At 38.5% G+C, this 14,286-nt stretch overlaps 3 protein-coding genes across 4 annotated transcripts in view; 2 read left to right on the top strand and 1 right to left on the bottom strand.

The window, feature by feature from the left end:
- Positions 1-6,347, top strand: part of LOC144197751 (uncharacterized) — an 8,611-nt gene extending 2,264 nt beyond the window's left edge. Inside the window, exons 2-6 of the mRNA XM_077718348.1 lie at positions 1,825-2,811; positions 3,271-3,546; positions 3,927-4,044; positions 4,387-4,497; positions 6,224-6,347. Of these exons, the coding sequence (XP_077574474.1) occupies positions 2,151-2,811; positions 3,271-3,546; positions 3,927-4,044; positions 4,387-4,497; positions 6,224-6,347 (1,290 nt within the window). The 5' untranslated portion in view covers positions 1,825-2,150. The remainder of the gene's footprint in view (positions 1-1,824; positions 2,812-3,270; positions 3,547-3,926; positions 4,045-4,386; positions 4,498-6,223) is intronic.
- Positions 1-8,264, bottom strand: part of LOC144198463 (uncharacterized) — a 25,303-nt gene extending 17,039 nt beyond the window's left edge. For both annotated transcript variants that reach the window (XR_013326717.1, XM_077719488.1), the window contains exon 1: positions 7,899-8,264. The gene's annotated coding sequence lies outside the window, so the exon portion shown is untranslated. The remainder of the gene's footprint in view (positions 1-7,898) is intronic.
- Positions 6,857-14,286, top strand: tyrp1b (tyrosinase-related protein 1b). Its single transcript, XM_077719487.1, has 9 exons — positions 6,857-7,014; positions 7,916-8,274; positions 8,990-9,098; positions 9,674-9,887; positions 10,287-10,491; positions 12,569-12,736; positions 13,206-13,385; positions 13,757-13,903; positions 13,986-14,286. The coding sequence occupies exons 1-9, from the start codon at positions 7,001-7,003 to the stop codon at positions 14,189-14,191; spliced, it is 1,602 nt and encodes a 533-aa protein (XP_077575613.1). The 5' UTR covers positions 6,857-7,000; the 3' UTR covers positions 14,192-14,286.

The raw sequence follows: 14,286 nt of genomic DNA, 5'->3' as shown, positions 1-14,286 counted from the left end.
AATTTGTAGCACAGGATTAACTCAATGAACATCATTGTGCACATGCACATAGCTCATGTACTTTCATATCTCAATACAGTAAAAAAGTAATAGAACTGGTCATGCGCAGACTCAGGAATACTTGCACATTTGATACTCTCAGGGGATTCACAGCATAACTATTGACACGATACAATTGATGCTGTATGTTCCTGCAAATAATTTTGGGGGATTTATGCACTATTGAACATTTTTATGAAGTCTAAGTTCACTATCTTTCATCTGTAATTCAGACCTTTCACAAATCAGTTTCCCAATCAGCACCCCTGGATAAAATCACACTGTAATATGAATCAAAAGGCTGGAGTTAAGCATTGTTTATTCACAAGTGGCTGACAAAGTAGTCACAGTGGGAGTTACGTACCACCTTTCAGTGGAGGTCTTACATGTTTTAGCCCTTGTGATTCTCTCTGTCTAATTCTTGCAGACATTCTTAGCCAAAAAAGCAACTGATAGAAATTTATCTATGATGTTTTTATAGTGGTGACGCATCTGCATCGCAGCTGCAGGAGGTTTGATTTCTAGGTGAATTGGAGAAGTGGCCTTCAAAGTTATAGTTAAACTTCATTTTCATTTTTTTTAAGCAAGACTTGCACCATACCCAAATCTACAATCCTATCATACCTGGTTCTTTAAAAATAAAATTAAAAACTCAACAAGGCACAAATATTGCACTGGTCCCTTCCTTCTGAGGGACTATTTTAGACAGAGGATCACAGAAATGGCTTTTATGCAATAAAGCAGAATATGCAGTGTAGACCAGAACTTGCTTAACTTTACACCACCCTTGTTACTCTGAGTGAAATTAACTTTCCCTCCCCAAAAAGTGTGGTCTTGAGAAAAGGTTCTACAGTTTTCTGGATAACAGGCACTACTTCCCCTTGGCTCAACTCGGACCTCTTTCTCCTACATCAAATAAAATGGATCACCACTCTAAATGTTAAAAGAAAATAAAAAAGGGCAATGAAATTGTTTTCTTAATCCCATCCAAGTATTTTACTGTTAATTTTTGATGGTTCTCCCAAAGGCCTTTTCTATAGTTCTACATCAAGGCAGAGCAACATCACTCACTCATAACACAAACTCACAGCCCACCTATAATTGCCCTAGCAGGGTTCACTCTGTGTGTGACATGCCGCCAGGGCCTCACTGCAGCCAGTGTAAGGGTCCTGAATGTATTTAACAATGACGTGAGACTTTACGAAACCCAAACCAGCCCAACCCCATCCCTCGCAGAGACACCTGTAGGCTTGGAGGCACCTCGGATCGGCAATAATTAACATGGCACTGCTTGTTTTTTCACCCACCCTCCTTTCAGCATCACCTGCTTAACATCTCCCTGCTCAGACCAAATTTACTGTCAAAGCGTCAAGAGCTTACAAACTCAGTGCATGTCTTCTAGCGTTGTTGTTGTCAGGCATTTTAAAAGGAACCATTGGAATTGAGTGAACAGATTTTTATGAAACAAAACTGGGATCTATATTTTCAACCCCCAAAGTATTTTCTGGAAACTATGGAGAACATATTTTTAAAAGGATTACTGATGCTTTTGTTAATGATGCATTGCACATCTGACGGTAGGTTATGATATACAGCCTCGCAGCTACTTCAGTAGACATGCTTGCGTTTTTTTCCTACCTTACTTGTAGTGATGTAGGCTACATTAATACATATCAGAAAAAAAGTATAGGTTTTAAGGATCATAAGAATAAAAAATAAATTAAAAAAAGAATATAAAACATGTTCAACCCCTCTAAATGCTATAAAAATGTGTCATGTCTGCAGGCCACATTACCCCAATCCAGTCTTCCACGGTCACTCATGAAGATACCCTAATCACACCCCATGATCATGAGCCGTCTCCAACTGAGGTTTTGACAGTAGTTGCCCCACCAAGTCTAGAAGAGGTGCAACAAGCAATACAGGAGGCTTCTGAGAAAGAGGAGGGTGGTCATGCTGGTCAGGAGGGCCTGAAGGAGCTTCTAGAGAAGGTGGTGGAAGCAGCTTTGGGACAAGTTGAAAGTATATTGGATGATGTTGGTCTTCAGGAAGGAGTGGGGCAAAATGCACGTGGTCTTGAAAATGAGACTGAAGTAGAATTGACTAAGCAGATGGTAGTGAAAATAGATGGAGAATTTGATGGAGAAGAAGTTGCTGACAATATAGAAGAGACTACAATTGGTGTTGATAACATTGGAACTGAGGCTGTTATAAATGCATCATTAGATTCCAAGGTTAGTCAGGAAGTTGTAGAAGAAATTGTGAGTCAATTGGATCAAAGTGCAGAGGACAACAACACACAGGTTTTAATATCAGATGTTGGAATAGAAACAGAAGCAGCTCCAACTGTTGAAGAAACAGATTATGGTGGAATGCAAGTGCAGGAGACTGACGAAGACACTGACCTAAGTCAAGTGGAGGAACACCTAGAGGCAGTAAGGTGGATGGAGGAGTCCCTTAAGGAAAGTGAGGTCACGGTACTGCCATTTGAGAATTTTGAAATCAAGGCAACACAGCCTGTGGTAGAAGAGCCCCAGGTTAGGGAAGAAACTTACATAGGGAAGGAAATGCAAAACAACAATTCAGAGCAAAGTCAGGTAGAGGAAGAAGTACAACATATTGGCATTGTAGTTGGTGAAAAGGAGTCAGTGGGTGGCGACAGTCAAGAAAATACTGCCATGAAGCGAGGATATGAAGTATTGGTCAATGGTGGGGATGAGCAACATGCTGGAGTAGAAGTTACATCGCAAACTACAAATGAGGAAGACCTTGGTGAGACATTCTGACTATCCATTCATAAGAAAAATGTACAATATTATTTCTGTACTTTTTTTCTAGTAGTATTTCCAAAACAAACAACGATTTACAATAATTTTCCTGATATTACCCTGAACAAGATAATAGGAGGAAAACATGATCACATTTTTAAAAGAATGTTGGGTCACTTAATCCACAAATTGGTCTGGATCAGGTATTTGATGACAAAACAAATTGACCTTAACAAAAAGTACACACAGTATTACATTTTTGGTGGAGACATCCACCCACCCATCCATCTAACTTTCTAGTATCCATCTAAACATCTATGTCCACATCAGAGTCAACCAAGCTTGAGATTTAATGCATAGCTACACATTCTGAATTCCATAAGTTTACTAAACAAAACAACTAAACCTTGGCCTCTGGGCTTCATTGTCATCACTGTGTCACATACCAATGGTCCCATTCTAGAAACAACTGTGATCTCTGCCCTAGAGCGTGAGGATGAAGTCTCCCTGGAGCACAGGCCTAAAAATCAGGGTGCTGTTGCCACGAGTACGGCCCTCAATGAGCATTCAGAGAATGTCTTCACTGACCACGGGAATGAGATCCTCACACCCACGGAAGACTTTTTGTCACCTGACTCTAATGTGGCTCAACCGACTTTGGATTATTTTGTGAAGAATACCCTGGTGATTCCACCCAAGGCAAGAGAAGAGCAAAATGAATATACAGCTAAGGATCCCGGTGAGAAATAACAGGGTACTTTCCAAAGTTTTTTGTTGTTTTTGCATGCCACGATGCATGATCATTTTAATCATAATCATCTGCAGATATATTTGCCATAATTATTACCATATTAGTTTAATTGATTGAAGACTAATGGGTGTGGCAGTGGGATAACCTTGTTAGATGCAATAAAAAAAATATTACAAATGCTCCTCATTGGTCAATCCAGAAGATTTTACGTTACGTTTTATAACTCTTTGTTCTTTATTGAAATAGGAGTGTGTGTGATGGCATCATCATTATGTGCATTACATAGTGATTTGTGAGGTAGACTGACATGATAAGAACTCATTGAACCTGTCGTTACATATCTGTCCCATTCTAACCACCATGTGAAGAAACAAAGGAAATCAACCTGGAATCATGGAAGATTGGAGTAGCAGTCGTTATTGCCCTCTTGGTTTTGGAGACAGTTCTCATAATCATCTATATCCTTAAACATCGTAATAAAAACAGGTACTGGTACTTTATGCCCTACTCACATCTAATTGCTGCATTTGCCCCCACAGTCACATAGTTATTTACTGTTCAGTTCTACATTTTAACTTTTTGTATTATTTTGACTCAAATTGAAATAAGAAAACAAGCAAAAAACATTTTACCATTCTACAGGAACCAACCGCCTGAAATGTCTTGTATAAATGTAGGTCAATGCCTTGGTGCAAGTTGTTACCGGTTTTTTATTTATTTTTTATCATACAATTACTTTTTGACATAACATTAATCTTCCTGCGTGAATTAGGTTTCACTGTGAGGGGTTTGTGTTAACAATTACTTGTCAATGTACTTGTTTTGCAGTAGCCAGGCAACGCAACACTCATCTGAGAAAGGGTGTGATGAACCAGAGCTGACCACTGGAGGAAACAGCAATGAAAACACACTTCATGCAGGAAATGGGGACCCTCAACAGTATGTTACAGTATGTTTATAATGCTTTTAAATTTTTTCATTAAGCGCTCTCTACTTGCTCATCATCCGAATGGACGAATTTCGAGCACATTCATTTCTCATTGAATAAAATAATGTGGACACCATTGTGGCCTTATTATTTTTATTTTATTTGTTATGTCCCATTTATTATGGTCAGCCTGTCTACTCCTTGCTGCCAATTGCCTTCGAGTGTAAATAAGTGTTTTCAGTTGTCCATTTCAATTACAGAGGTCCATTTATGACCCTCTCAGCTGATCCCCCTTTGCTGTTTCAAAAAATTATGAATGCCAGAGGCTCCTACTCAGTGTATCATGCATGTGATGGCTAGAGATCTTGGATGAATACAGATGGAAAAGATGAGTGAATAACTGCTGGAGGAAAAGAAAAACACCAGAAGAATGCGAACACTCCAGTTATCATCTTCACCAGCCAATTCAACTTTTTTAAAACATTTAGGATTAAATCCAATGTAAAATTAAGAAACCTATTCTCTTTTTTAACCTACCTAAGATATTAAGTTTCATCATATTTTGTCCGGTTTTATATAAGGTAGTATATAACATTGAAAAAAATGATAGTAATCTCCGGCATATACGTTTTACGTGACAGCAATAGTTTAAATTACATTCGTCGGGGAGGAAACAAGGTATACCACACAGTAATGATTATATTAATTATATTGTATTATCTATTATATTATATTATATATTATATTAATTACATTGTATTATTTATTATATTATATTATATATTATATTAATTATGTTGTATTATCTATTATATTATATATTATATTATATTACCAATTACAGAACACTGAATATTTATATTAAATTATATTAAGATATTAGATTGATATTATATTAATGATATAATATATTATACTAATGATATTATATATTATATTATTGATACTATATATTATATTACATATTACATTAATTCTATTATATAAAGATATTTTTTTCCAATCACCAACAGAATTGCAGCAACAAGTCTCTGTGACGTGGGAACAAACGTAACAGAACACCGAAGGGCACAATGAGGAGCATATGATGTGCATGTTGGACCTCACAGACGGCTCCACGGAGGAATCAGCCAACATTTGACCGCAGCTAGATTCCTCACAAGAGCTCAGGAGCTCCATGCTTTAGGGAGGTCTTGGTGTTCCTATGTTTTGATTAAAGTGATTCCCCCCTTGTGACTCGTTTTCTGAATGTAGCACCTCACGAAGTATTGTAAATTGTTTCAAGAGTAATCAAACTGAACACTCACTGCTCGATTCTGACATGGAATAATATCGTTTCAGCTTATATTCGGTATGTTAGAGCAATTGCATGATTGTTTTTGTCTAAATCCATTGAGGAGGGGAGGCATCTGATCACATTTTCCACATGTGATCATGCCTAGTAAGCTAATGGCACGGGAATAGTGTGAATTGAGCTGAAGTCTGACACTATAGAAGGGAAATAAGCATTTGTCTTGTTTTGTTAACATTTCAAATGACTTTGTCTTGTATACTCCAGCCTGAAAGCCAACAAGATGAAATTTGAAAATCAGATTTATATTGTTCATGACTGACATTTATGTCACCAATGTAAAATTTGTGCAATATTGACAATAAACCACATCGTGCCTGTGTCTTGTCAAGTAACTCATTTGTTTTAAAAAATGCCACTTCACATAAGAATTAATATTCATCCAGATACCCAAGGGTCAGTGGTTTGATCCTGGCTTCATTGCCTACTGTCCTTGGGCAAGGCATCAACCAGTATTATTCGGTCGGGCAGTCTTACATGGCAGCAGCACTGCCGGGATTAAATGGATAGATCCTATACTGGCTTTATTAACACCCTATAAACACCATTACAGTACCCAAAGTGCACAAATATCAGTGAAACACCCAACTGGTATGTACTATTTTCTCCAGTTACCAAATTTCCTTTACAATGATGGGTTTGTATTGATACATACATACAATGTACATACATTTATAAAAACTCACTACTTTTTAGAAAACATGGTAACTCAATCAGAAAACATGTTTTTATATACTCTGTCTTCCTTGTTATCATTGTGTGTGTGTGTGTGTGTGTGTGTGTGTGTGTGTGTGTGTGTGTGTGTGTGTGTGTGTGTGTGGCGTGTATATGCAAAGTACTGTATTTTGTAAATATTCATGGAGCGATGAATGCCAATCTATGATCCTATTCTGGTCATACATGTCTATGGCTTTATTTCCATATGTGACAACATGAATTGTTGTAAGTAGTTGTATTATAAAAAAAATATTGTTCTCTAAGTGTAAATATTGTACGAATAAATGGTTTTCACTTTGTCCATGTGCACTGTGTATGCATGGTGGGTGGGGTGCTAATAGAGACTACAATAAGGTCCAGTCATGCGCTCCTTAGCTATTTAAGACAAAGGACCAGGATGAACTAACTCCTTTGGGGCTAGAGTTGGTCGTACCAAGAGGATCAAGATGCACACTCACGGGTAAGAAAACCCTCCGCCTTTTAAAAATGATGTTATTTTCATGCTTTTGCTGTGTTTTCTCTCATTGTGTATAAGAAGGGCTTATAGTACATGAAAGATCTGTTGCCTACTCATGCATTTCAAAGAATTTATAATAATGTCCAGTTTAAATGGGTCTGATTTCCTGAGAGTTGGAAGTTGATTGCACTTTGAATTATGAATAATGGCTCATACCACCTGTGGTAAGACATTTCAGAAGTGCAATAAAAATAGAGTAATTAGTAAATGAGAACATTCAGTAAATGTGTGTATTTGAGTTCAAATAACCACATAGTTCAGCTCTCTCACAAAAAATGTAACTCAAATAAGGACAAGAGGACAAATCGGCCGGAATGAGGTTCTTTTTAACTGTACATGGACAAAAAGGGAATGTTTGTTAAAAGCCATTTTGTTAGATTTGTGTAGTCCTGATACATATATACACCTGTACACACATACATGTACAAAGTAGCTTGTAATAAACAGGTACCCATTCCTATTTTTTGTCCATGTGTAGTTAAAAAGAAGAACCTCATTCCAGGTAGCAATTTAAAAAATAGGACACTACTGTCTTCTTAAATTATTGTTAATTTGTCCGCATGACACTTCATCTTTTATTGAGGTGACTCGCAGTTTAAAAATCGAGTTTCTAGGCCATTTTTTCCCCATCAACTACTGAGGTCTGTTTCTTTTCATGGCACAGACTGTTAATTAGGATATGGAATATATTCTTTCCATTAATATTGTGAAGATAATTGAATTTATATTAAGAGTACATCCCAAGTATAGATCTGGACTGTACTCAGTGATATTCCCTTTGAAATACCATTTTCCTATCACACTAACAAGACGGGTATTTTTCTCACCTGTTTTGTGTGGCAAGCATTTGGAACCCGTGTCTCCTGGTGGTGACTTTGTGCGTCACAATGACTCTGGGCCAGTTCCCCCGAGAGTGCGTCACCCCAGAAGGGCTTCAGAGTGGCCAATGCTGCCCATCCTTGTCAGGCCAAGCTGGTGATGAGTGTGGCTCCAGCACAGGACGGGGTCAGTGTGTGTCCATTGCTGCAGACAACCGCCGCCATGGACCACAGTACCCTTATGCGGGACGGGATGACCGAGAGAGATGGCCTCTGCGATTCTTCAACCGCTCATGTCTGTGTAATGGGAATTTCAGCGGCTACAACTGCGGACGGTGTCGACATGGGCTGACTGGACCAAACTGTGACCAGAGGATCTCTGTTGGTAAAAAGAAATGGACAAGATTTTGATTGGTTACATAAAAACTGCTTCTCCTGAAGTAATTACCGTAAAATAGAACTCCCAACTAATCACTGGTTATAAAATCCAAATGGTGTCACTACATAGTTACAAGTATCTTTAGTATTGTATCATTTGTTGCAATAGCCATATTCCCTAAAAAGCCTCATAAAATTGCATCTGTAGGATTTTAAGAGAAAGTGCTGTTCAAAATTGTAGAGAAACTTTTGAAAACTAACCTCCAAAGAGCAATGACCTAGAAAAATATGTACACCCATTATAGGTATTATCCAAAAAATTGGATTATCAAGTAAAAGTCATTTCATTTTGCAAACTTCACATAAAATATGACACCAACAAATCTTATTGCTCAATTAGATCTAAATTGACAATCAGATCACAAGCAGTTCCTTGATCAAAATGTTCATCTTATTAAAGCACAGACGATCACATTCTGAAAATCATAATACTGTGAAAAGCTTTGTTGTTTTAGTTCAAAGAGTCCAGTTCTGTCAGGCAAGTATAATTCCAAACACGTGCAAAAGGGTCCTGAGCTTTTAAGAAGTCAGTCTTAGCTTGGCTCAGAAACATTCAGACATTCGGAAGACTTGGTTATTCTATTTTTCTGGATAGAATTTGTATATACACTTTAATCTTTATTAATTTTACTCTCCTCTCTCCTCCATGAACATTGTGATAGTGAGAAGAAATTTAATGCAAATGAGTGCAACTGGAAAACAAGCATTCATCAATGCACTGGACCAGGCAAAGAGGACAATCCATCCTGACCTTGTCATCTGTACACGACGGTATTTATGTTTATGTTCAACATTAAATTTTCCTAACATGAAAAGCTATTAATTTCTTCTTGGGGGATTTAAACAGATTTATCTCTACAGGCTGCAGGTAGAATAATTTTAGGATTAATAGTACATAAATGTTTGAAGCTGTTTTCAATTGCAGTGAGTTCAAAATGTTTGACTTTCTCCTCCAAAGTGAACTCCCACTACACTCTAAAACGCTTTTGATTCACAGTGTCCCACTAAAACACCGTATTTGCAGGGAATTCAAAAGTTACTGTTCATTGCCTGTGAATGAATCAACTAATAACCATGCCTGTGCCAGTACAAAACATAATGGTTCAAATTTCAACAATACCAACAGCTCATCTAAACAAGGTCCTCACGTAGTGCAAAATCATATAAGTCATGATTTGACCTGGACATAAAAACAGTACCCTTAATGCTTCAAATGCCAGTGACTGTGGTTATTAAATGTTTTTATACAGGCCAATGACCTAACTATTACAAGGTTCTTAAATCATACACAATTTATCCAGGGATGTTATTGTTAAGCATCCTACTCTTGTTCTCATTTTTTTTAGGTACCAGGAGATACTTGGGCCAGATGGCAACACACCACAATTTGAGAACATCACTATTTATAACTACTTTGTCTGGAGTCATTATTACTCTGTCAGTAAGACCTTCCTGGGCCCAGGACAAGCCAGCTTTGGAGGAGTGGACTTTTCCCATGAGGGCCCAGGTTTTGTCACCTGGCATCGCTTTCATCTGCTACAACTAGAAAGAGATATGCAAGTGGGTATAATAAATTACCAAATGACATCATGGATTAACGTAATGCAAAAATATCAGTGGCAGGGAAATATGGAGACAATCCACACCATAATACCACAAAAATCTAATATAATGAGATCAAGTAAGATTCAATTTTAGAGCTCAGTCCAAAATTACACAACCAAAATGTATCCCACCAGGGACTGTGTTAGTCAGATACTATAATCAACCATCTAAAAAAATATATTTAAAAGTATTCATTATTCAGTTTTACAAAGTCATGTTGTTTATAAACTTGTTTTGATTCCATTAGATGAGAATCAAATCATCTGATATTGCAAAACAAACAAAACAAAAACACTTAATCTGGGATCTAATATCAGCTTTGTTTTCCTCCTACATTGATCATATATTACATAGGACATGCTGGGCGATTCATCCTTTGCACTGCCCTATTGGAACTTTGCCATCGGAGGCAGCGATTGTGATATCTGCACTGATGACCTCTTGGGTGCCAGGAGCTCCTTCGACATGAATTCTATCAGCCCCAACTCGGTGTTTGCCCAATGGAGGGTGGTCTGCGAGAGTGTGGAAGACTACGACACTTTTGGCACAATTTGCAACAGTAAGGAGCTTACTTATGATCTTGCGATACCTCACTGTGTAAGGTAGCGTGTTGATGCTGCAAAATGAGGGCATCCACCTCATAAATAGAGCATGAACGACACAAGCTGCTATAAATATTACCCCCTAGCTGCTGTGCTGTGTTTGAAATTGCTCACAATTACTGCAGTCTGTCAGAAACTCAATTCGTTATTTTACACCCGGGTTTCCCGAAGTTATCAGCTCCTCAAATCCCAAGTTAGTTTTCCTAGGAATCCAAACTCAAGAAAAAGAGACTATTTCCAAACTTTTTACTCTGTTTATCCGGGTCACGGGAGTAGAAGTTAAAGATGGAATGCCCAGAATTTACTGTCTCAAGGCACCACCTGCGTCCCACTGCGAGGACAGAGAAGTATACGCTTGGCAGATATGAGACATAGACGCAATAGCTCTAGTCTCTTCATATTGCCCCGAGATCCTATCCCAGTGGACACAAAAATCCAGTGAAGCATCCGGGAAGTATCTGACATAGTAGAACCACCTTAGCTGACTCCTCTCTCCCTATGGAGTGTCTTTTGATTTACTGAGCGTCTCAGTCAGTTTTTAAGGGTGAAAACCCAATCATCCTGCAAGAGAAAACCGCTTTCGATAACCTATTAGGACCTTTTTTTCATGCGGTATGCATTGTAATACATACAATATGCATCCATTCATATCCCAGTGAAATATTGGTTACTGCACATATACATTAGAGGCTAAGACCTAAGCCATGTGAACCACTACATTATCAGTGGGAGTACATGGCACTATTGAAGCAAAAATTGCTAATTATTGGACACAAGTAGGGGGCCCGGGTTTGCAGGTAGGTCCCACCTGCTTGTTTAGAACCAAAAGACAATTGTTGTCCATAAATCACGCTTTATAAGGATTATAGAATAGCGGCTGTTAGTTAACCTGGTGTGTTTTTAAAAATTTCCAATTTCATTCAAGTTATTTTCTATATTACACCTAATGTTTAAAAAGGTAAAATTCTGTATTTTCCAAAGCCAAAAAGCAGTCCACTTACCTATTTTCAACATTTTTGGATTATAATAGCTTCAATAATAAACTTTTTCAACATAGCGAATGCACTGTTTAAAAGGTACATACATGAAAGTACTTCAATTCAATCAGTTATTAAACATTCTGTCATTCTTTGTTATTTAGCAGCCATTCTGAATAGTTTCTGGCATTAAAAACTAGAACAAAAGGTAACTGTGTGAAATAAATCAGATTTAGGTGATCAGATTTGCATGGATTGGAATTTCCCCTACGCCGGTACCAGATTTACAAGCCTAGAATCAGACGCGTGGTTCCCAATTTAAAAATACAACTATTTCTTTTTATGTCATATTGTGTAATAATCCTAAACATCAATCCACTTGGTGTTCGCATAATTGCTTCTTGCAGTCCAATGGCAAATGTACAAGAAAACTGGAGGGATTTGGAGGCAGGTCAAATTGTGAGACATGAGTGATGTGTCTGGTTAATCCCCATAGAGAGTCACGACAGGCTCGGTATTTTCAGCATCAACAAGCAACTTCTCCTTAACTAGGTTACGGGGGGTTGTCTCATTTCTGCATGTGCTTGTCAGAGAGAAAACTGGCAGACTTTGATCTGTGGGAATCATCTTTGCCGACAACTTATTATGTTGCCGGCTGATTGCACCGTTGTGTGTGATGTGAGGGAAGAATGGGGATGAGGGGTAGGAAAACAAGAAGGAGGTCTTACTTGCAAAGAGACTTCACAGAGCTCCTGCTCACTGTTGTTAAAATTTAGTGAATAATAACCGTGCTGTCATCGTAAAGACTGATCAAACTAGTCTAGTCTCCCTCATAGAATTAGAAATTTGTTGAATAATACAACAGAACTCATCACATCCCCTTCCTCTTCTATTCTGTTGGGACCACTGGCCTGGATCTGAACTGCAGTTTGAGTGCCTCCGTTCTAAAAAATCCTTGAATGCAATCATTGCTTCCAGCTAGATCCTAGTCATCATTTGCCTTTGTGCTGTGGTTGCTGGAAAAATCTATCTCTGACCTTCTATCCTTCATTGCCAGACACGGAAACCAGCCCAATAAGGAGGAACCCAGCAGGCAATGTTGCACGGCCCCTAGTGCAGAGGCTGCCCGAGCCCCAGGACGTGTTGGACTGTCTGCAGATAAACACCTTTGACACACCTCCTTACTATTCCACCTCTTCAGAGAGCTTCAGAAACTCAATTGAAGGTGTGCAGCATTGCATCATGATTACTTCATCAAACTTCTGACTAAAAAGGAAAACAAAGTCGATTTCATTTGCATTGCAACTGATATAAAGCTAAATGGAAAGGCTACAGTCCTACAATTATTGAGGATAAAGGTCACAAGTATAATACTTTGCAATACATTAAGTATAAAAAGATGCAATTCTCACCCAGTGGGCATGTAGAGTGACACAAATGTTGAAAAAAAAATCCACAGAAATTTCATTTTCAGAAAAATGCAACCAATCTAGGTTTGTATTACTTTAGTCTTAAATAAACCCCATCTTAACTACACATTAGCCTTCACATGACAATCTACACAACAAAGCTAGCCAGGCAAAACCATTTTTTTCCAATGCATATTTTGAGCAACCATCATTCACATCCATATTCTCATTTAAATATAATTATGCTTGTAATGTGTAAACAACTTTTCTTTTCTTTTTCCAAAGGCTACAGCGCTCCCCAGGGGATGTACGATCCGGTGATCCGCAGCCTCCACAATCTGGCTCACCTCTTTCTAAATGGCACGGGCGGACAGACTCACCTGTCCCCTAATGATCCCATCTTCGTTCTGCTGCACACTTTCACTGATGCTATCTTTGACGAATGGCTTAGCAGGCACAAGCCAGGTAATATCCAATCCAGATACAGTATCACCGTAAAACTGGGGGAAATGTATGCATGTGTTTCTGGGATGCCTTACTCTGTAATTTAATACAGGCCACTAATGTTTTTGTACGTATTTGAATCCTATCTGCTGCATTATTATGCCTCTTTTCCCTTCTACATATATTCCTTTTCCATCATTTTTATGGTGTTGCCAGGGATGCTGGAGCCTATCCTTGCCAACTATGGGTAATGGAGGGGAACTCCTAAATTCGTGGCCAAAATTATGTAAAATGTTTGAAATTATTAAATATTTGAAATTATTAAACATTGTATTTTAAGTACGAGTTGAACTGCAGTGCCAGTGATCTGAATTTAATGCTTTTTTTTCCAGGCGAGCTTGTTTATCCTGATGAGAATGCCCCAATTGGACACAACCGTCAATTCAACATGGTTCCTTTCTGGCCTCCTGTCACAAATGCAGAAATGTTTGTGGCTGCTCCAGAAAACCTGGGCTACACCTATGAGGTTCAGTGGCCAGGTGGGAAATATACTCTACAAATATACAAACTTACGACTCATGAGCATCTCGTAACCAATGCTTGCCTGTTTTCTTACTGCAGTTCGTGCCTATACACTATCTGAGATCATCACCATTGCCATTGTTGCGGCAGTGCTTGTAGTGGCCATGGTAGGCGGAGTCATCGCCTGTGCCGTGCGAGCTCGATCCTACCGCTCAGCTGAGGCATTGGAGCCATTGCTGGGGGAAACCTTCCGGAGATACTCGGAGGATGATCGTAGATTGGATAAATCGCAGTCTGTTGTTTAAGTCAACACCTTTCTAAAATGGCCTTATGCCCAAGCAGTTTTTTTTAAACACTCCGCCATGTCTTTTAATAAAGTGTCCCTGATTTCAAACCTAAA

This window comes from Stigmatopora nigra, chromosome 6, assembly GCF_051989575.1.
Source record: "Stigmatopora nigra isolate UIUO_SnigA chromosome 6, RoL_Snig_1.1, whole genome shotgun sequence".
NCBI lineage: Eukaryota > Metazoa > Chordata > Actinopteri > Syngnathiformes > Syngnathidae > Stigmatopora > Stigmatopora nigra.
Note: the sequence above shows the minus strand (reverse complement) of the source record. Positions and strands in the feature narration are given on the sequence as shown.

Bases quoted from the DNA above. Each gene is read 5' to 3' on its own strand.
- tyrp1b (XM_077719487.1), top strand. The intron at 9,099-9,673 runs GTATTTATGTTT...CATTTTTTTTAG, and splicing joins CTTGTCATCTGTACACGACG to GTACCAGGAGATACTTGGGC. The intron at 9,888-10,286 runs GTGGGTATAATA...TATATTACATAG, and splicing joins AACTAGAAAGAGATATGCAA to GACATGCTGGGCGATTCATC.